The sequence below is a fragment of the Saccostrea echinata genome, unplaced genomic scaffold (assembly GCF_033153115.1).
Source record: "Saccostrea echinata isolate AGI-Se365-2 ecotype Australia unplaced genomic scaffold, CSIRO_AGI_Sech_v1 ptg000002l, whole genome shotgun sequence".
NCBI classification, from domain to species: Eukaryota; Metazoa; Mollusca; class Bivalvia; order Ostreida; family Ostreidae; genus Saccostrea; species Saccostrea echinata.
In genome coordinates this window covers 8,559,457-8,583,974 of record NW_026889751.1, presented here as the reverse complement: position 1 = coordinate 8,583,974, position 24,518 = coordinate 8,559,457, and the positions used below count along the sequence as shown (strand labels likewise).

At 31.9% G+C, this 24,518-nt stretch overlaps 1 protein-coding gene across 1 annotated transcript in view; it reads left to right on the top strand.

The window, feature by feature from the left end:
* LOC133171728 (uncharacterized) overlaps positions 1-21,831 on the top strand; it is a 33,281-nt gene extending 11,450 nt beyond the window's left edge. The window contains exons 7-12 of the mRNA XM_061306522.1: positions 994-1,108; positions 3,352-3,467; positions 5,927-6,085; positions 8,157-8,291; positions 10,215-10,260; positions 21,344-21,831. Coding sequence (XP_061162506.1) covers positions 994-1,108; positions 3,352-3,467; positions 5,927-6,085; positions 8,157-8,291; positions 10,215-10,260; positions 21,344-21,393 — 621 coding nt within the window. The 3' untranslated portion in view covers positions 21,394-21,831. The remainder of the gene's footprint in view (positions 1-993; positions 1,109-3,351; positions 3,468-5,926; positions 6,086-8,156; positions 8,292-10,214; positions 10,261-21,343) is intronic.
* Positions 21,832-24,518: the final 2,687 nt, after the last annotated feature.

Here is a 24,518-nt window from a genome sequence, read left to right as displayed (position 1 = left end):
TGACAAGTTCCCTATGATAAAAATGAAATAGATAAGCTCAATATTTACACCTTTATAGAAAATAATTTTCTCAATGTCCAAAAAATTTAGCTTTAGTGTATAGAGGGTCCTTAAATCTTTGGCAGTGAATTAGTTGTAACTGTAAATCAGAGTCCACAGGTAGGATTTTATTTTAAGAAGATATTTTTACAAACAAGGAAAATAAGTCTAGTATGGTTTACAGGATCTTGATTGAATTTTATCTATAATCTGTGATTAATCTTTGGACATTTGTAACTGTAATTAAGTCAGAGTCCACAGGTAGGATTTTATTTTAAGTATGGTTCACAGGTCTTGCATGAATTCTATCTGTAATCTGTAACCATATGTAATCTGTAACTATGTAATCTGTAACTGATCTTGGTCTTGGTGAATGTCATGTGCCTCATAAAAAAAGTATACAGTAAAACTTGTTTAGTATGAACACATATTTAGCAAATTTATGGATATAGCAAAGTTTTAGGGAGTTCCTGGCAAAATTCTTAACAATTCTTTGTAAAATTCATTGTTGTAGCAAACTCTGATATAACAAATTTACAGATTATACCAAATTCATTTTGTCTCCCATAGAAGTAAAAAACAATGAAATTTACATCTTTATAACTAATATTTTAAGATCTAAAAATTTGAAAATATTAAACTGAAATTATTTTTCTTAAGTACAGGTACCCAGTATCTATATTTGATATCTAATTCAACAAGGGCACCGCAAAGTGGAGCATTAATTCCCTTGCAAAAGAATTAGCATATCAATCCTGATATGAATTATTACTTGCTAAATTTTTGTTACGCACCCACTCAAGTCCCCAAAACTTTGCAATAACCAGGTATTTGATATTTCATTTAAAAAAGCCAATCATAATATTTAAGCTAGCTACCATGAAAGATGAGAAGCAAGTTTTAGTTCTTTTGAACTTAAAGTTTTTATATGCATGTCCACTATATTGTTTTCAGGCAGCTAGATATGCACAAAGTTTAGAAAATGCTGTATGGACAAACCAATTTGACAACACAGCCAACAAAAGAGCCCACATTGAAACCACAGGACCAGAGATTTGGCAGGAAACTAGTAAGTTTATCATCAGAAACCAGAGATTTTGCTGGAAACTAGTAAGTTTATCACTATAGCTAGAATTAACGAAAGGGCCAGAAATTTGGCAAGAAACTACCAGTAATGAGTTTATCATCAGAAACCACAGGGCCAGAGATATAGCAGGAAACTTGTAAGTTTTTCATCAGAAACCACAGGGCCAGAGATTTAATTGGCAGGAAGTTTGTAAGTTTTACAACAGAAACCACAGGGCCAGAGAATTAATTGGCAGGGAACTTGTAAGTTTATCATCAGAAAGCACAGGGCCAGAAATTTGGCTGGAAACTATATCATAGGAAACCACACGTAGGGCCAGAGATTTGGCAGGTAACTAGTAAGTTTTTCATCAGAAACCACATGCAGGGCCAGAGTTTTAGCAGGAAACTTGTACATTTATTGTATTTAAGAAGTTTCTGAATCTTCGTTATTTGTGGGGGTTTTTTAATAAAAAGAAAAAAAAAGATTGAATATTTTCTATAATCTAGAAATTACAAAGAAATTGTTAATCATTACTCTTCACTGAGTGGCACTGCACTTTGATATCAGTGATTTTCACACCAATTTGAAAAGTTTCTCAGTATATATGCCCTATTGATTGGGGGAAATCATCTACATTTTGGGATACATGTACATGTATTGGGAATAATTTGCATAATTACTTTATGCACAGTTTTGGAAATCTCTGGCATATGAACCTGATCAGAAGGTCTATCTGTATGAATTGTAACTGTAACCATGTTTATGATATTGTTGCATTATCTATACCAGTTGCTTTTGTCATACTATTAATATAAGGTCTTACTTAAGTATGTAAAAAGTTAAATATAAAACCTGCATGATCAATTAACCTTGTTGGGGAAAAATGACACCATTTTGGGATTTTTGTACCATTTTTGGAAACGGAAACTGCCAAAATTTGGTAGTCCATGTAATTCTTTTGTATGAAGAAAAACTATTGATGGTTGAGAAAGATTGGTCATTTACGTTTTTATGCCCCCAGATCGAAAGATCCTGGGGGTATATTGTTTTTGTCCTGTCTGTCTGTTTGTCTGTCTGTCTGTTGTCAACTTTAACCTTGCCCATAACTTTTGATTGGTTGGAGCTATGACTTTCATATTTCAATTGTGTATTCCTTGTGACAAGACCTTTCTTTGAGTACCATCCTATTTGACCTTTTGACGTTGACCTTGGAGTTTGACCCACTTTTGAAAAATTTTATGAGACTTTAACCTTGGCCTTAACTTCTGAACAGTTGGTGCTTGGTGTTTCAAACTTCACATGTGTATTCTTTGTGACAAGGCCTTCCTTTGGATACCAACAACTTTGACATTTTGACCTTGACCTTGGAGTTTGACCTACTTTTGAAAAACATTAACCTTGGCCATAACTTTTGAACAGTTAGTGCTTGGGGTTTCAAACTTCACATGTATAATCCTTTTGACAAGACCTTCCTCTGGATATCAACCTCCTGGACCCTTTGGCCTTTACCTAGGCTTTTGACCTATTTTGAAAAACTTTAACCTTGGCCATAACTTTTGAACAGTTGGAGCTAGGGCTTTCATATTTCACATGTTTAATCCTTGTGACAAGACCTTTCTTTGGATACCAACCACTTTGACCTTGACCTAGGAGTTTGACCTACTTTCGAAAAACTTTAACCTTGGCCATAACTTTTAAATGGTTGATGCTAGGGCTTTCATACTTCACATATGTAATCCCTGTGGCATCACCTTGCTTTGGATACCAACCACCTTGATATAGGAGTTTGACCTACTTTTGAAAAACTTTAACCTTGGCCATACTACTTTTGAATGGTTGGTGCTAGGGCTTCCATACTTCACATATATAATCCTTGTGACAAGACCTTTCTTTGGATACTTACCAGTTTGACCCTTTGACCTTGACATAGGAGTTTGACCTACTTTCGAAAAACTTTAACCTTGGCCATAACTTTGAATGGTTGGTGCTAGGGCTTACATACTTCACATATGTAATCCCTGTGACAAGACCTTCTTAACCTTTGCCATAACTTTTGAACAGTTGCAGCTAGGGCTTTCAAATTTCACAGGTATATTCCTCAAGACAAGACCTTTCTTTGGGTGCCAACATTTTTTATCTTTTGGCCTGGATTTTGACTTGCATTTGAGAAACATTAACCCTCGCCATAAGCTGCCATACGGGGGCATCAGTGTTTCACAAACACATCTTGTTGATATCCATAGATGGCAAAGTGAATGCTGTGGTATTTGGAACAGGAACAGGTGGAACTTTAGCAGGAGTGGGCACCTACCTCAAAGAAAAAAACAAAAATGTCCAGGTGTTTCTGGCTGATCCTCAGGTAATTTACATTCTTTGACAAGAAAAGCAATTTAGATGATTCATTTTATGTAATATAATAATTTTTATAATGATTTATCTATATTTACAACAACAAAAATTAAATGGATGTCAAATTTGATGTAGGTGTTTATAGACATTGTCTGTGATTCCTTTTTATCCTTTAACTGTATTTTTTCATTTTGTTAGTATTACGCAGTATAGTAGGATATATCATGGTTATTAACATAGTGCCTATTGTTTTCAAAGGGAAATTTTTTATGTAGGTATTGCATGTACATTTATAATAGCAGGAAATCCTACAAGAAGGGGATGAATAATCTTATAAATGATTTAATTGATTAGACCTTTCTTTAATTGTTTTTCAACACTCAATCATGTCGGGTCATAAAATTGGGGATACATAAGTGTTAATAATTTGCAAGCAATCTCAGATAGTGCATTTTCAATTTTTTTCAAAGCAATCCCCAGGGGTAGGTTGGGGTCACAGTAGGGGATCAAAGTTTTACATAAGAATGTATAGGAAAAATCTTTAAAAATCTTCTTTTCAAGAACTACAGGACCAAATCTAAAAAAGATGAAACTTAAGTGAAAGCTTTCTAGTATAATGTTGATTCTGAATTATCCAAATAATGGGCCCAAGAGATAGGGTGGTCCCACAATAGATGATCAAAGTCTAACAATGGAATATATATAGAAAAAAATCAATGAAAATCTCCTTCAAGAACAGCAAGGCCATGACTGGTGATATTAATATATGCAGGCATCCTCAGATAGTGCAGATTCTTTGTTGGAATTTGCCCAGGGGCCTTGGGCAGGGGTCACAATAGTGGGTAACATTTTATATGGGAATATATAGTAAAAAAAAATTATCAACAACCATGACAGAATTATTAGTATGCAAATATTTATGAGTTATGTGGGTTCATTTTTTTCCCTGTAGATTATGGGCATACACCCCCCTGTTGTCTCCAAATTCTAATTGCTAACAGTGGGTAGCTGAGTACGTAGGAATCTGAATATTTCATGAGAATTTGTTTTGCAAAATGTATCATTTAGTGATAAATATAACTAAATGTATTTTCTATTATCTGAGTATTAGCATCTTTGATGCATTGAAAGGTTAGTAAGTGAACTTGCAGTGAGATAAAATGACATATATATATTTTTTTATATTGACTATATGTTTAAGATTATAAAGCTAATAATGATGTACTTTACCTTTATATGTTGTTGTCTTTCTTTAGGTAATATTATTTTCCACTCAATGTCAGTTATAATCAGGAATAAAAATAATTGCTGATATTATAGGATATAATTGCAGTAAAAAGTGTAAAGCAACAGATTTGAGTTTTCATAAAACTTAAATGAGATGATTCTAGAAAATTTGTTTTTAAAGGAATTAAACATTAACATAATGAAACAAAAGTCAACTATTTATCTGACTGAAAGAATCTGAATCAAGAGTTAAAAAAACAAAAAAAAAAACCACAGACATTACGCATCCTATTCTATTCTTATATAATTTAATTCTGGTTATAATGTGGTTTTTGATTGGATAACAAATATTTGTTCCACAAGTAGACTATACCAAAATACATAATTCTGTGTATCAGTTTTTAATTTGCCATGGTTACTAAAAATTGAAATTTCTTTAAAATTCATTCAAAATACTATTCCTCCTACAGTTTTGGTCTGATTACATGTTAACACATGTAGACCAAACTAAGATGCACTCTTCTTTTTTTAAAGTACACACCAGTAGAGCTACCATCGGGTCAGAAACTTTTGGTTATTTTTAATGAATGAAAGCTGACCTTTATAAAGTCAAGGCAGAAATGTTATTCAATGACAATTATATTTTAATTTAATGATTCCTAGCTTGTTGATTAGTTGAAATCCAACAAATTAGAAATCATTAAAAAAAAATCATGTTCACCTGCATCTGACCTTTTATTAAAAATTTCTAAGTAAGGCAATCTTCCAAATTGACACAATCTGTTGGGTTTTTTTTTGTGTGTGTCCTTTGAAATTCCATATCTCTCACTGCTTTCAGCTAAAACTTCAGCACACTTATCAACCAAAAAAAGATGGCACTGAAGTTTGATACACAAGTTGGTTTTATTTAATTTTTAACTTGTACAATAAAAGAAGTATTGCTCCTTTTTGGGGTGGGGGTGGGGTGTTGAATATGATGATTTAGCAATCACCCAAGGGAACTTCAATGATGCATTACTAAAATCCGTTGAGAGCTTGCATGGTCCATTGTTTTGGAAATATTTTAGAATGAAGATAGTGCCTTTTTTCCTTATAACTCTTGATATTAAAAGGGTAGAAAGGTTCATACAGAGTACAGAATAGAAGAATAGGAATCTGAATATTTAGTTAGAAATTATTTTCACAAGAACAAACAATGTCATGCATCAATGAATGATAATGATTAAATGATTTCTTTTTCAGGGAAGTGTTCTGTACAACTATATAAAAAATGGAAAGTTAGAAAGAACCCCCGGAGATTCCATCACAGAGGGCATAGGTCAAGGTCGGGTCACTCAAAATTTAAAGGATGCTCCTATTGATGATGCATTAGCAATCAAGGATGTCCATGCAGTGGAATGGGTAAATGGAAAGATAAATATAACATGTTAGATATGTTAAACACTTGACACTACACTTGTTAAATATGTAAGGGCATGCATAAGTGTTTTTTAGGTCACCTGAATCACTCAGGTGACCTATTGCTATCTGTTTCTGTTCGTTGTTGTGCGATGTGCATTATCATTTGAACATTTTCAGCTTCTTCTCTGAAACCACTGAACTAAATTTGTCATATAGCTTATATTGGTGAAGGGGAACAAAAATTGTGAATTTCATAGCCCTTGACCCCCTGGGGCTTGAGGGGTGGAGCTAAAACAACCAAAATAAATGCAATCTTTAAAAATCTTTTTCTTTACTCCTGGACACCAAACAGAGAAACGGTTGGCATGATTGTATGATTGAGTCCTCTACCAAAATTATGAAATTCATGGCCCCAGGGTCAGGGGTTCTGGTGCTAGGATGGGGCTATATAGGTCATAAAGTGAATGTGCATTATTTCTTTCAAAATCCTCTTCTCTGCTTCTGGGAATTAAACAAACAAATTAAGTACGTAGTTATGATGAGCATGGGTGCCTCTTTTAAAATTGTGAATTTCATGGCCCTTGGGTCAAGGGTTCTGTTGTTAGGGTGGGGCTCTATGGATTATAAAGCTTGTGTTTGGGTGGGGTTCAGTTGATAATATAGCGAAATGCATTGATGCTTTGAAAATCTTCTCCTCTGCTCCTGGGTATTTAGCAAATAAACTTAGTGCATAGTTATGATGAGCAAGTGTGCCTCTTCCAAAAACTGTGAATTTCATGGCCCCTGGGTCAGGGGTTCTGGTTTTAGGGTGGGGCTCAAATGATTACAGTGAAAATGCATTAATTCTTTGAAAATCTTCTCCTCTGCTTCAAGGTATTAAGGTGATGAACTTTGTGCATAATTATGATGAGAAGGGTGCCCCTTCCAAAATTATAAATTCATGACCCCCGGGTCAGGGGTTCTGGTGATTGGGTGGGGTTCTGTTGATTATACTGTATAGCGAAAATGCATTAATTCTTTGAAAATCTCTTCTGCTTCTGGGTATTAAGCATACAAACTAAATGCAATAATATAAATATAGGAAAATTATTTAAAAAAAAATCTCAAAAACAGCAGGGCCAAGGTAACTTGGGTGATCACTGTGGCCAAATAGCCTTTTGTTATTTATGATTGCTGCAGAAGTAATTGATTGGTAAATGATTAAAAAAGCTTATTTAATTTGTGTTCAAATAATCTAGGTGATAGATAGAATCATGATTTTTTGAACTATAGTCACCAAATGAAGAGAATGAAAGATGACTTTGATCTCTTGTAGTTTTTGATTTGTCAAAGTAGTTAACTTGTAGATGATTCTCAGAAGTAAACAAATGGTAAATGATTCTCAGAAGTAGTTAAGTGGTAGATGTAAAGATTATATAGTTTGTGTTTAGACGATTGATCTAGGTGATAGGTGCCTCTTGATTGCTTGAACTTTGATCTCTCGAAGTTCTTGATTTTTTGTAGTGAGTCTCCAGTACTTATTATTTTTCCCTTATTCAATTTTTTTAGATTTGTGCACATTGTTATTTATCTGCAATATGTCAAAGGTATTATGTGTACCCAAGCTTGACCTACTTAGCACCTTAACCTGGACATTAATTAATGTCTACATTGTGGGTTAAAAGTTGTAGTTGATGTAAGCATGAAATGGAGTACTTTCCAGTTTGCAGCTTTTGTAAGCAGTATGAGATTTATTTTTTTTTTTTATAAATTCTCTACCATTGAAGCTTGAGGGGCTGGAGTATAAATTTCCTCTCAATCTATCTCGATGTCTGTCCGTGTGTCTAGCTGTCCCTCTCATCTGTCAGTCAGTCTGTCCCATGGACTTTTTGTGCAGACTTGCAGATACTAATTGTGATTTTTGGCATTAGTTACATATCAAGATCAAGCATTTTGTTCTGCTTCGATGATTTTTGACAAAATTATGACATTTGGACTTTAAAAAATTGAATTATTTTATGGGGAATAACACTGCCAGCAGGGCTTTATTATTGCTTATGCAATATTCTCAGAATGCTTATTTTTATTTCAGACCTTTAGACTTCTCCATGAGGAGGGCTTTTTCGTTGGTGCTTCCACAGGACTAAATATAGCAGCTGCAAAGCAGGTGGCTGAGATCATGGGTCCAGGGCACACTATCGTCACCTGTCTGTGTGACACGGGCCAGGTAATTATTTTGTTTTTGAAAATACATTGTATAATTGCAATTTGCACATATGCCAATCCCAGATGGTTTTTATTAGAATAATAATGGATCCCTTTTATATAACAAAAGCTTCAATTCAAGGAATATTAAAAATTATAATTATCTCTTTATTTACTTAAATATCAAAGGATGGTTTTTAAATACCACTGAAGCTCAATAATCAAATTAAACAGTTATTCATCTACAGCAGCCAATAGTTTGTTTCAGTTTTATGATCAATTTAATGCTGAAATGAATGATATCAAGTAAGTCAATCACCTACACCTTTGACCTATGACATTGATTCAAAGCCATGTCACATCACTTCAGGAAGAATAGCTCTCCTCAGAAGCATCAAGACTTCAAAGGTTTGGTCTTAAGTGTGTTGATATACATTTATGTGTAGTGCTGACTTGGTTACAATACCTTTCCACCTATAGTGCCAACTGTAATTGGAACCAATACAGATGCTCAACATTTGAATTTGATACCAAAATTGTTGATGAAATTCTAAACAGGAATAAATCATGGGTTCTTGACTTAATACTTCAAGTCAAGTGCCTCACTGTGAGAAAAGTTGCCTTGGGTTGAGGGATTGATTACTGTTGTAAGCCAGAAGCTTACCAAAAACGAGCTTGAGTAGTTGAACCTCAAATGGTGATTTTTACAGAAACTTATGTGGAGAGAAGTAATATGATGTCAAAATTTGGACATTTTATTAACATTACACTCTGACTGGACCATGCAACTATATGCTGCAATTATGCTATTAAAGCACTGTAATCATCATTTAAAAATGTCTCTCTTTTTATAAGGACCCCACATCAAAATGCTGGTGCACTATACAAGTAATCACTGAATCCATGTGTCCATCTGTTATTTACATATACATTTATGTGTAGCACTAACTTGGGTACCTTTCCACCTACAGACTCCATTACATACATGTAGGTGGTGAATGATTATTTAAAGAAAGTGCAGTTACTTGGTCAAAGGTCAAGGTCAAACTGGTTCTTTTATTTAACCATAATGCTAGACCCTGCAATGCAATTAAAGCTAATCAGGCAAGCTGAACAGTCATGAACAGATTCCAGGAACATTTTTAACAACCTCCATATGCTTTTATACATCAAGATAAGTAGGGTAGTTAAGATGACTGTGGTTGAATCATCTTCTTATCAGTTCTTATGAATCATTTATATTACATAGTAATGTGTGGACTGTTGACAAATATACACCCAAGGTTGTTAACAAAGCTGATATTAAAGAAAAGCTCACCTGTTATAATTTTTTGCTAAAATATATAAGGACTTTGCTCGAGTTATCTCCAAGACCTCTTTTTCATTTCAAAATTGATTAATTACTAAATAGAGTAATGGATACAAAATGATTTATAGATAAGGCCAAACAAAAAAATATGTGTGGTTCCGGTTACACCTCCAAAAAAATTAGGGTAGGTAGGTAGGTTTTTTTTTTTTTTTTTTTTTTTTTAAACAAAATGATTTTGTTAATTTTTCTAAATAATACCTATCACTCCTTTGCAAGTGGCATTTAGATGTGGTGTGATAATATACTAAGTCAATATTGGTAGGGGATACCTACATGCTAGCTTGCTTTGGATTTAATACTATTAAACACTTACACTATGTTTTGCAAGGAGGCCGTCATTGCTGAAACTAAAACTTAAACTGGAGCCATTGATAGAAATCTGGGAAAATTCTGGAAAAAATATGAAAATTGCAAAAAAAAGTTTAGGGTCGGGGGGTATAAAATAGGTACGGTTGGGTAACCGGAACCACACATATTTTTTTATTTGGCCTAAATAATTTTACATATCACATATACCCTATAGTTTTGGATGTGTAATATGAGTTCTCTCCCTTACAATGTTATCCTCTATTCTAGCGGTACTATGGAAAATTGTTCAGTAAGAAGGTGCTGCAAGACAGAGGTAAGATAATTAGCAGATTTAAGAGTGGGAAAGCGATAGGGGGAGAATTACCCCCTCTCTTAAAAAAAGAGAATTGGTGATATTAAGTACAAAAATTCTACAAGATATGTATAGTTTACATAACAAAATTATATTCGTGACGTCATAAGTGTTAATTAAGCCATTGATATCAAAACATTAGGTGGGAGAAATATTTTTTTGGTTTTTTGCTTCAAACAATTACATGTACTTTAAAATTTGTACCCACACCTAATCTTTGATCTGCAATTGGAGATTTCTCCCCGAGTCAGTGGGAGGTGAGTTATTTTGATCTAAGTACTATTAAACAAATAACAAGATTGAAAAAATATAATTGATTCTTCAATTAAGTTTGCAGAAGGTGCTAGACTACATGTTTTGTATTACTTAAGCAGGGACATCCTTGTATGTAACTTGCATTTTGCACATAGCCTTTCTACGACAGTAGTGTAATAATTAAATCTAAAAATTAGATATAAAGAAAAGGAGTTCATATAACTGAGGGTGTTTCCTTGGAGTACAGTCACACGATAATGTTTTTTTATACCTTAAATTTTGCTATTTATTTTGACATATCTTGCACTGGTTTCCATGTTTGCAGTGATTGTTAAGATATAGTTGATCCCGCCTACAGCATGATGTTAAATCATCATAGCATCCAATATCTCATCGACAGGTCCAATATCTCAGGTCCATTTTTTGACTGCTCAGAAAAGCATTGGAAATGTTAGACTTATTTTAGTACATATCTATATAGGAAACAATTGTTAAAGGTATAATAATGGAATATGTTACAAGCTTTTTCATGACATCACATATCTAGTCTGTAGTGTACTCAATTGTAATCATATTGAAAAAAAATTTATCAACTCCAGAGCAACTGTTAAGTATTAATGTGTAATAGTATTAAAAGTTTATATAGACTTTAAAGTGAAACAAAAAAAATTTACTTTTTTTTTTTTTATAATAGTTTTTTTCTTTTTCTTTTTACCTTTTTTGGTAATGTCTGTTTTAATTCATTTTGTGGTCATCAAGAAAATAACCCTAGTCTATATGAACCTAGAATTTTACATCCCTTTCTATTACATTACAGCCATGGGGCTGTAGAAGTGCCTAGATGTCGAAAGGATATGTGAATCAATATCAATCATATTTCACATTTGATGTAATTTTCAGCATCATCTAGTGTATTTCCATCTATCTGTCTGAATTAGTTTTCACATGTTTGACCACTTGATCAATTTCAACTAAATATCGCGCAAATCATTTTCGATAATCATTTGATTAAAATTTGTTTTCTAATTTTGCTGAAAAGTGTATATTACTCTGAAGCAGTATCAGGGCATAGGAAGGTTGCATATCATTTGTTTATAGTTTATCAACAGTGCACCAAAATCAAATGAAAGAAATAAATTCTTCCAACTAGGCCCTACCTAATTTTAAAATATAAATAGAGCTGCAACAATGTCAGGTTGTTTATACAAGTCCTTTGATAGAAAGGTAACAGAAAAAAATGTCGATTTTCACAAATTCTGAATTATCTCCCCTTGAAAGAGGATGTGGCACTAGCTGTGAACAAACTTAAAAAGATGCTTTGTGGTAAGTTTGGTTGAAATTGGTCCAGTGATTCTTATTAAGAAGAAGTTGAAAATGTGAAATGTTTACAGACAGCCAGACAGACAGATGCTTGACAAAATGTGATCAGAAAAGCTCACTTGAGCCTTTGGCTCAGAGGTTAGTGAAAAAACTAAAAAAAAAAACAAAAACAAAAAAAACCCACTGTATTTACAAATACAGACCATTGGATTGATGAAGTAGATTTATTAATAATAAGCTATAACTAGAAACTCATTGTGAGCAATGAGAGGTCTTCCGTCCGATTTTGAATATAAAAAACGTAAATTCAAGCTGAAAAGGTGATAAAAGAAATTTAGACACTCTGGAGATTTAACCCTGGTTGTCAGCGTGAAAATCCAACGTGCTCTCCATTAACCATTCACTTTTTTGCACCACTTCCTGTCACGACCGGAAGTAACGGCGATACAAGATTTCCTCGCGATTCAAATAAACTGATTACTGACTATCAGTTCTGAAAGTTTTAGACTTCAGTCGTTTACTGTTGCCGAGCAATATTGTGAGAACAAATTCTAATTCTGAGGACAGGTAAACACGAGACCGGAAGTGAATTTTATAAAAAAAAATCTCTGACGTTTCGCTATACATTTGCAGTATCTACAAAATGCATAAAAACATTTCAGGTACTTTATCGATAAGCAATATTTATGAGAAAGTTAAATATAGAAATAATGTAGTTTATCACCTAAAACCGGAAGTTGACGTTTTTGTTTCCGGTGGAATCTAACATATTTCAAAACAGCGAAAGAGATGCAATAAAGTAATGCAAACTTTAATTTAAAAGAGAAAAGTTAAAATTTTTGATTTCTTTGATCACTTCCTGTGACGACCGGAAGTTACGACTGACGCGTTTAACCAATATGGTTTTGCCTACTCCTCAAGGTCTGCTACTCATAAAAATTTGGTGTTTTAATCTTTTACCTGTTTTTGAGATCTCGTTCAGACAATGTTTCATTTTGAGGACAGAAAAACACGCAACCGGAAGTGAATTTTTGAAAGATATTTGAAGTTACTGTAGATCTTTGCAGTCTTGCATAACATATTTAAAATTCATTTCAAATACATTATCTATAAAGAATATTTATAGGAAAGTAAAATACTCAAATTTTGTAGTTTTTCTCTTATAACCGGAAGTTGTGGTTTTTGTTTCCGGTAGGACCAACATCTTTCGAATCTGCGAAAAAGATGCAATAAAGTAATGCAATTCTTAAATAAAAAAAAAAGTTGAAATTTTCGATTTCTTTGATCACTTCCTGTGACGACCGGAAGTAACGGCTGATGCTCTGAACCCAAATGGATTTGGCTACATCTTAAGGTCTGTTGCTCATATAAGTCTGGTGTCTTAATCTCTTACCGTTTCCGAGATCTTGCTCAGACAACTTCTCATTTTGAGGACAGAAAAACACGCGACCGGAAGTGAATTTTTGAAAGATATTTGACTTTACTCTAGACATTTGCAGTCTGAACAACATATTCAAAATTCATTCTCAATACTTTATCTACAAAAGATATTAATGGGAAAGAAAAATACTCAAATCATGTAGTTTTTCTCTTATAACCGGAAGTTGGCGTTTTTGTTTCCGGTGGGACCAACATATTTCAAAACTACAAAAGAGATGCAATAAGGTGATGTAAGTATTAATTTAAAAAAGGAAAGTTGAAATTTAACGATTTCTTTGATCACTTCCGGTAGCAACCGGAAGTGCTGACGACGAACGAAAAGGCACCTTCTCCAATCTAGAAATCCTGTTCTATCATCTCTAACAAGTCTCCAGTTCATATCTTCAGCCATTCTTGAGAACACTCAAGGACAAAATTCCATTTTAAAATCAGAAAATTGTCCATAACTTGGCACTGGAACCGAATTTACCAAAAAACGGAATTTTATATAAACTTCATATAAAGACCTTTTATCCCTGAAAATTTCAAAGAAATTCGTTGAATAGTTTTCGAGAAATCGCGTGCACAAAATTTTGTCTAAAAAAAAAAGAATAATAATAATAAGAAGAAGAATCAATAGAATCACTATAAGGTCTTCCGTGAAGACGGAAGACCTTAATAAGTAGACAAATATTTACAAAATACAGACCAGGGATAAAAATAGATTTACAAATACATACCAAATACTTTTATAATAAACAGAAAATATTTACAAATACAGATCATGGGATTGGTAATCATATGTATATGATAAATAAAAAAAAAATTTAATTGGAATAATATTTTATTTACAAAAGTGAATGCAGGCATAGTCTATTTTAGCCCTCTCCTTAAAGGAAAATTTATAAAGAGATGGTTGATTTACATGTACACAATTTATTATAATATATTTACATTTACAGAATGGTTTCTCCTTTATTTTTATGAAAATTACTTCCCTTTATCAATCCATGAACTCAAAGCTATATAGTTAGAACCAGTTTTTCAATTAAGCCACCTGTATGCAAGATTTCTTTGGCAGTGGGCTTTTCCATCAATGAGACATACCATGATATTCACATTAAAAATATATTATTTTGTGTACTTAAACCTACTTATGGGTGAATTAAAAAAAAATGACCACCAAACTGAATTTTTTTGGCAAAATTCAACTACTTCTAACATATCTTTCACTTATATCGTCATATTGCACATACATTCTAGTTTAAAATCCTGAAGTGGCAATAGAATAGAAAATGGGATTAAAAAGTTTCAGAATTTTTATTAGTAAAATTTCTTTTGAAAAAAGAAAATATCATTACACCTTAAAAGACATTCTAGAATACATAATCACAAGAAACTATAGTTTTTTATGCTTCAAAATTGTAAAAGGGGTATAAATGATTAAATCTAGACCTTGAATGAGTATCTTCTCTTGTACATGTGACAAAAAAGTGGCTTTTTGATTGTATTTTACATTTTTTTTTCAATTCTGGTTTGAAAAGTTTTAATAAGAAAAAAAAAATGAAGCAATAAAATTCCCCAAAATTCACCGTTTTGTCCGTTCAAGTCAATTCTTTAAATCTAAGCCAAAAAAGAATTGTTATATACGAGTTCTCTTACGAAAAATACTAGATTTTGAAGTGACCCTGTGTTACGTTATTGTGTTGCACTCCTGACATCTGATATATATTTTATTTAACATTGTTTTAAAAATTATAACACACAATAACCCATTATTACTTTGTAAATCAATTTGTCATGTTGATATTTTTCATCATTTACAGCAAGTTTTTCATATTTTGAAGACCTTAAAACATGATTATTTGCAAAGTGTAATATATACAAATTGTATTTAAAATATATGTGAAATGATGAAAACTATTCCCTGAATTGACTTTAAAATTTCTGTAATTTGTTGATAGACATAGTGTTTTGAACATCAAATAGTATCAAGCATTTTTTTCAACTTAATTTTTAGTAAAGATAGTTAAAAAGCATCGGTAATTATGAAGCAGTTTTGTTGCACTCCTGACTGCAGTAAAGTTTAAAATAAAAACCATAGAACACAAAAATTCATAAAGTGTGGGCAACATCAAGTGGTAATGAAATTGTGCAATACTTATAGTCCAATACTTCATAATTAAAACAGATGAAAGTATTTAAAATTCGCATTTTATCTGGAATTATACCCTATTTTATGCCAAAAAACTAGCTTAAATGTATATTTAGAAGATAAAATATATTTTAAAGCATATTTTCCTTTAGAAGACAAACACAGTAACCCACCAGAGAAATTCTACTCATCATTTTTTCTTTATTTTTATTCTTATTGGATGATTTGTAATTCTAACATATTTGTTGCACTCCTGACCATAAGCACTGGGACCTTTAAAGTAGAATTGTGAAGTGAAAATTACATAAGAACTTGTTCTGTTGTTTCAGTGAAGTTGAGGAGGAATTACTTGAATTTTATGACAATGTTTTAGTGTGTTTATTTTTAACGTTCATTAAAAAAATCACAAAAAAGATAAAAATACATCTGAATTGAAAAAATTGAAAAAGGAAGGATTTTAATAATAAAACTGTCAATAATTTAGCATTTAATTATACAAAAAGATCATTATTAATTAATGAATACTTCTAAGCATGAATAGAAGTCTTTTCGTCACACAACTTGAATCTTTAAAAAAATGTGTTGCACTCCTGACCATAGAAATATGGATCTGAAGCACAGACAGATCCTGTAATTGATAAATCTATTTGATAAAAATGTTCTTTGTGTCTTTTTTTTCCAAAATAAAAATCAGAAAATCATATAATGATAACAGTTTTTTTCATGCTTGGGAGCAAAACATCAAATGTTGCACTCCTGACATTTTTGGGTATGCACATATACTTGACTCTCATTAATGCTGCTTGTGATTTATATAACATTTTTAAGTTTTAAAATGTATACCAGTTATTATTTTACACTTCCAAAATTCTTTTTTGTCTTAATTTTCTATCAGAATTTTACAATTGATGTTTTTTTTGGCAACACTACATTTTTTCTGTTGCACTCCTGACATGGTATAACATTTTTTTAAACATCAGCCATGACCACAACCTGATTAAACAAAAGTTATGACAGTCCACATTTAAAGCTCAATACTTTGAATATTATCAGGAAAGTCTTTATTTTCAACATGAAGCATTATTTTTTATTTCACAGATCTCAAAAAAATATTGAAATTTCAAAATGTCACAAAAGGTGTTGCACTCCTGACAATTTTAGCATCATTTTTAGGCATAACTTTTTTGTTAATTGAGATATCAATGAGATATTTGGCAGGTATTTAGACACTTTCTAAAGACATATGCTGAGACATAGAAATCTATTTTCATTGCCTGTATTTTTAGTGTGGGTTGATAAATATGCGTTTGGTCATTTTTTTTTAATTCACCCCTATAATGATTATTTATGTAGACACAAATAATATAAACAATAAAATGTCTTTGTTTATGAGGGATTAATGGTCGCAACCATTGCAGATGAAAATTGCATAGCCCACTTACAGGGGTTATGTATTTTTTCTACAGTAACTGCTGTCACTCATTCGTGCAATGCCAAACAAAGAAAGCCTTTTATTCTTTAAAATTACAAGAATATACTGGTACTGGTAATACTTGTATGCAAATAGATTTAGTACTTGGTGATATGCCTAGAAAAACTTTTTCATTCAATTTTTTTTCTTTTTTGGAGTTGATATGGTATTTTATCTATCGTACTTTAATATATGATCAATGCAGTCAAAAATCAATATGTGATAAAGGGCTATTAGGTATTTATTGAATATTTTGCACAGTAAGCAAAATGTTGGAACAATAAATCTCTATCTGGTTGCTTTAGCTTCCAATTAACTTGCATATGTAGTTACTTATGTATTGTAAAGCTATAGACAAAAAGTAGACCGTAGGGTAGAAAAATTTGATCTCTGCAAATGGTATTTTGTCAATGGTATTTTGTAGTGATATTAGTCAGGTGTAAATATAAGCTGGTGGTAAGAAATTGTTGACAAGATTATCCATTAGTGAACAGAGATGGAAGTCATGTCAGCAAAATAAAGGGATTATTTCCCCTCTCACTTAACTTCCTCTTTAACACCTGTCCATCAACACCATTTAAGGACAGATGATACAAACATTTTTTTTTCACAAAAATCATGAAAATAACAAATAAACCATGTTTATATATGTAAAATGAATAATTCTAACCACAAAGATTTTAATTTTTCACTCAAGGTTTCACAAGAATGTCATACAAAGTGATAAAGAGTTGTATAGATTTTTAAGGGCGACAGCAAAAAGGTAGAATTTAGAACATCGTGGAAAGTTAGAATTTATGTTTTAAAAATTTAATATTTGCATCATTTACAATCAAAATAGATCTAAAAATACATATCAATCCAGGTATCCATATTTTTGTATCATCTGTCCTTAAAAGAAACCTACTCTATTTACTCATTGTAGCCATTATGTATGTCCTCTGTTCTCTTTAGAGCTTTAGAGGAATAGAGATGCAGAACCTACATCCATTGTAGGTTGTACCTGTCCATTTCTCTTAAGAGAATAAGGAAGTCTTTCTAGAAATCTTTGAGTTCATCTTGCAGTCTGTCAGCAAATTGTCTGATGCAATAACAAGTACTTATCAACCTGTAGACTTCATTAGCTGAGGGAAGCAGGAAGAATATTTGAATTATTGATCTGCCCACTAAAGGACTTATCTCATGTTTTAAAGAATTTAATGAAAAATATCTATGTAACACTGTTTATTAAAATGCTGTATACCTATAAGAAAAATTAACCAACGTAATTTTTGCATTATACACCAACAATGAGATACCGTATATACTTGCCTTTTTGGGAGTGAAATTTTGGTCCAAAACTTTATGTCCAACTTAAAAGCAAGTTCTTCTGGAAGAGGAATACAGCATTTATGTAACAATCCCAACAATAATCATTTATAAAGGTTGGAACTTAATCTTATGCTGGAAAGGAAGATCTATAAAGTTACCATATGCATAAAACACAAGTGCTTACAGATTTTAATGATCTATGTTTATTTAAATTGTTAATAAAAGATCAAATATCATATCATATAAATATTCTTTTAAACAAGGGGATAATACAGTAGAATATTTATCTGAAATTGGCAACAGATTCTGGCAAAAAACTTACCAACTAATAAGTGGTTCAATGACAATTTCCTACAAAATAATAATAATAAAAAATACAACCAACTTGTAAGCAAGTATATATGTTAACTTAATAATATGTTATTTTCTTCTTTAATGACGCAAGTTACCTTCCAAACCTAAATATACATACTGGTGCTTCATATTCACTTCAAGAGAGAATTGTTTAGAAGTTTAAAATTTTTGTCAAATGTCATGTCAAGATTGTTGATACGAGTATATAAAAGCCAAGGCTGTGGATGTTTGTTGAATATAACTGAAGACATTCTTCAACAAAAGCTTTTAAAAGTACCAAATGCTTGCTAAGCAAAATTCTAAACAGATAGCACTTGATGGCATTGTATGTTAATTTATATTAATGTGACATTCTTGTTCATTTTTTCGAAGCAAGATTCATAATTAATTGAAAGACACTAACTGCACATTTCTTTTGCCATGTGTTATGAGAGAGAAAATGATGTATCTCTTTGCCCTGGAGTTCTCTGAGCCTTGCATTGAACTACAACCCTTTCAATTTTTGTATCCATTCTTTAGATTTCTTACGACAAATTATTGCTTGTCTCCAGTTATGATACCATACTCTCTTAATATAATTCCTGAAAATCTTTGCAGTTTTTCCAGGGTTCATCACCAATACTTTAAATATGACCCAGCTTTACTGTCTTGTGTAATTTTAAGTTCTTTATAAATCTGTAAATTGCAGTGTAAGGCATGTACAAATTAAGAAATTGCTTCTTTTTAGCAATAATCTGCTTGACCCCCTTTCCCCCAGTGGAGGGGGGGGGGGGGGGGGGAGTCCTAGCTTCTGTACATGTACATTACTCTTGTCACTTCTGTAAGATGCATTTGGTAACTGGACAAGTGACAGAGGGCTAGAAAAGAATAATAATCAACCACTACCCAATGAACGATCTACCTGAAAAAAAATCTACTTACATGTATTTTGTAGTTTGTAGGGAGACAGTGATTAACACTATTTGAACCAACATCATAAGCACATTGGGAATGAAAATTCCTGTAAAAGATGATAGTGTAATGTACTTTTAAAGATAGTCTGTACTTTGCGAAGGGTAATACTGATTCAATGTGTACTTTATTCCTCTGACTGTGGCATCGATATTTTGCAATGCACTTTCAATAAAATCTATGCACTATAGTTGTTTTGTTTTTTTTTAAACTTTTTGTTAAATCTCAGTAAATAATGAACAGATTTCATTGTTAAAAATAAATATGTTTTTGAAATTTTTACTTTTGGACGAAAATGTGTTTCAAATATAAAACCAGGAATTTCCATCACAGCTTCCTTAGACAATTCATATGCCAATCTTAAGTGCACAAATTACAACACTTGAGAATTACATTATTCATCACTTAAGTAAGGATGAACATCATGAGTGTATCTTGTTAACAAAATATACATTGCTAGTACATTGACTTATGGTAATGCAAGTAGAGGATTTGATTATAGTGTTAAGATTTTATGCTCAACAGAAAATTTCTCTCTCTCTCTCTCTCTCTCTCTCTCTCCATGTGTACATTATACATGTACATGTATAATTGATTTCATATACTTCAAGTTTTTAAGCTCTTCAAAAGCGCTTGCACAAGCAAATTTTGTAAACAATTTAAAGTCTTTGAAAAAGTCTCTTTCCTACATATTACAGTTGTAAATATTGTAATATGTAGGAAAGATATAATAAGGAGAATTTCATTTGGAACTGATGCACAGCACATTTAATCTGCAGTTTGTAAGCAGGGCAGGTAAAAGTTGAGGACCACTCGGTATTGCTCCTATTAGAACTGTAGCGTCCCCATCCTTGTTCATTTATTCTCAAGGTTTGAAGGAGAAAGAAAAAGTCTTATGGCCAGACTGTAAACGATAATAAAAAGTTCTTATTTGATAGGAATGTGGTTCCAGATGCTTTTATTTTCTCTAAAAATGCATGTATCTTTTTTCAGAAATTTGATTTTTAATTAACTCCCCCCTCCCCCCAACTCGAATTTAAGAAGTTTACTTTAAGTTAAAATGACTGCGAATTGGATAATTTTGTTACATGGAAATTTTATGTTTCTTATTTTGGTGCACATCAGTTGTCATCTTTGAAATGCAGTCTGGGTAATGTATTTCATTCCCTGCAATTTTAAAATGTTGAATGGAAAAGATGTGATAAAGAACAGACAAAATGGGAGACCTTTCTTGTTCTCAATTCAGATCTTGTTGAGTATCTAATATTGTCTAAAATGAGTACATTTTGGCAAGAATTGTCCAAACAAAGTTTTTTCCTCTCAAATGTCCACTCAAAGACTGATAAAGATCCTGAAATTGTAATTTTGCTCAAGCAGTTCATCCTTTTGATGATAACAAAATAATTCTCTTTTGCTGTTGTAGTTCATATGTACTATTTGTTTATTTTTTCCCTGAGTAACCAATTACATGTATTACATAATTAAGTGATTATAAGCATTGTGTTTACTCACAGTACTCTAAACTGAAGGGCAAGGAAATTAGAATTAAAACATGATTGTTATTAAAAAAACTTTCCACTGAGAATCCGTAAATGCAGGTTAGAGTATAAGCAAGTTAAGTTTTATTAAACTTTTGAATATGAGTTGTATGTGCTAACAACAAGGCGTATTATGGGTGATGTATGCTTGCTTGCTGTGTCGCTTGCGTATGACAAGTGAGATATTTGTATATTCTATAAAGTAATATGGTGGCTTTTTTCTGTGTGGGTTGTACAGTTTTATTCTTTTCAATGTGTTATATCTTTTAGGTTTATTGGAGGCTGTTCCTGAGCCTTACCGTAGATCTCTACACGACTAATATACAATTTCATCAACTCTTTGTGGACATTCAACTACTTTAAACAACTTCGTCATTCGCTGGAAGATTATTATTATCACCGTCCTCAACACTTCGTGAATCAACTCTACAGTACTTGTGTACCTGCAGCAAACAATTGTACTCCTTAGTATATATATATATATATATATATATATATATATATATATATATATATATATATATATATATATATATATATATATATATATATCTTCTATGTTAAACAGGATTATCTAGTACTATATTTTATAAATATAGCTCTTTTATGATGCCAATCCATAGATATATCAACTTCATAGAAAAGCATATCGACTTCGCAAGAGTTCAATATATCTAAGGATTAACCTCATAAAAGGGCTATATGTGTATAATGTTATTTTTACTGTGTAATTCAATAAATCGGATTAGTTCACTTGATATCACATGCGAAATTATATTTTACAATAAAAACATGAGTTACTAAAAGTAACTCAGGGAAAATCCAAAGGTGTGTTTATAATAGTGCAAAGTCTTCAAAACTTACAAGCTTACAAAATCTAATAATGAATTTGTCTCTTTTTTTCGTTCCAAAGAAAACATATAATAAATGTAGCCCTTTAATTCGGTTCAATCCGTAGATGTACCGACTTCACAGAAGAAAAAGAACTAGAGATACTGTAAGAACTATGAGCTCTGAGCTCACTAAATGTTATCCCCACCTCCCATATGAGTATAATGGCAAGGTCCATGTTTTGTAACTGGAAACCCCAAATATCTGTCCGATCAGAACATAAAATAGGAATGTCACTATGTGATAAAGATTCTGTGAAAGTCTGATTAAATTTTACCCATTGATGTAGGAGTAGTTATGATTACCTCTACTATTATTGAAAGAATGGTAGTATCCAGATTTTGCTTTGGGAAACTCCAAATATCTGTCCGATCGAAACGGAAAATAGGAGGTGCACAATGGCACTATGTACTAAAGATTCTGAAAAAGTTTCAATTTTATTCATTGGTATAGAAGGAGTTGCGAGAAGAGATGGGTACCCTCAATATTATAGAAAGAATGACAATGTCCGTGTTTTGCTTTGTGAAACCCCAAATATTTATGCGATCGAAAAATAAAATAGGAGATGCATAATGGCATTATGTTGTAATGATTCTGTGAAAGTCTCATTAAATTATATTTAGTGTGATCGGAGGAGTTGCGGAAAAGAGATTGGTACCCGCAATATTATAGAAAGAATGAAAGTGTCTATGCTATGGAGAACCCAAAATATCTGTCTGATCGAAAAATAAAATTGGAGGTGCACAATGGCTGCTAGTATGCGATAAAGATTCTTTGAAAGTCTGATTAAATTTTATTCAGTAATATAGGAGTAATTGCGGATAAGAGATGGGTACCCCCAAATGTTGCGGAAGGACGAACACCCTATAACCCCCCTTCCCCCCGCTTTTGTAGCGGGGAGTAATAATAATTTGTTATATCGGTCATATATTTGTCACAAATTATTCGTGTCTGTGCAAGCTTTCATAAGTTGATTAATATCAAGACACACCCTTCATATATATTAAACATTTTTATTAAGTACTGTTGGACGAAATTGCTTAAAAAAAATAAATTTCACATGTACATCAATCTAGTGTTAACTATATATATTCAGCATTCGTGATGATTTCAAAATTAAGTACAACACATGGATATTTGGAGGGAAAGTTAATTGTGATGAATAACAGCTATTAAAGCGAGTGTTGCAAAAATGCATGCGTTGTATAATGTTCAATCGTTATCTGAAATGAAATATGAGTTGAAATAATTAAATTTCACACGTTTTGGCATTAACTAGATGTTAATTGTGAATCTCAGTTTAATTTTATCTTAATAATATATTTATTCTCTTTTTAAATAACTTTTAGATAGTATACATATGTGAAAATAACACTTGAAAATTAAGAACAGAAATATTCTATTACTGTCATATTGTACAATAATAACATCAGAAATTTGAAGAAAAAAAAAACCAAATGAAAAATCAGAAACATTAACACAAATAGAGAGAGAGAGAGATGGGGGTTTCTGGTGTAGAAAATTCTATCAAGGTTGCATATCATTAATTAAGGAGAACGGAGATACCCAATTTTCTAAGACCGATTTAAAAATAAAAAAAAAAACAAAGTTCTCTTTTATAATTAAAAAAAATATTCTGTTTACCGGCCGATTGTTACTTTTTGTATCATATTGGGAACATTTTTATTGCCTCCATGTGTAGTGGAAAAGAAAGTATGATGTATGATAAAAAAAAAAAAAAACGATTTGTACATGTATATTGGATTGAGTTTTAGGTTTTTATTTTATGAATCTGTTTTAAAAAAAGAAAATGCAAACAAAGCTTAATGTGGATCGATCTTGCGGTACAACGTTGCTTATTTGACGATATACAACAGGAGACAGTAAACTGAACCAGGGGGGCCGTACGAAGTTGTTTGTGTATGGATCAGAAAAACGATTGAAATAACTTTTGAAAAGTGAACCTCAAACGTATGAAAGTACCGCTTCACATGTATAGGTTCTGCTTATTTTGCTGCGGGATTTAATATTTGTATGTAATCACACTTTGATCAGAAATTTACAGATATCAATAGCAATTCTAACGATGGAAATTTGTCTTCTTTTTTTTAAATCGGATTTTATCGATAGATTTTTTTTTACTGCAAGCCACAAACTTTGATCGTGACCATTCAACTTTGATTTATCATGCGTTGTAGCCAGCAGGGAAATAATCTTGATGTAACACTTAAACACCAGCATTGGAATTGATCAAGCACCAATATAACAGGGGATTATATATTTGTCCAAAAACAAAAACACAATTTTCGCGAGAAACCTGCTGAATTTCGTCGACTATACTTTCTGTCGATTGAGAATCATGTTTTCATCGTCTTGTTTTTTTTCTCTGCATAATTTTTATTCGACAAATGCAAGAGTTCCAATATAGTTTCGATCTCTTTGACCAGCTAAAGCGAATATTAACGATTTGTCATAAAAAATTAAAAGTTCATAAAAAGGACATAAAGTAAAAGACAACAGTATATTGTGATTTAGAGATTTTTTCTTACAGAAG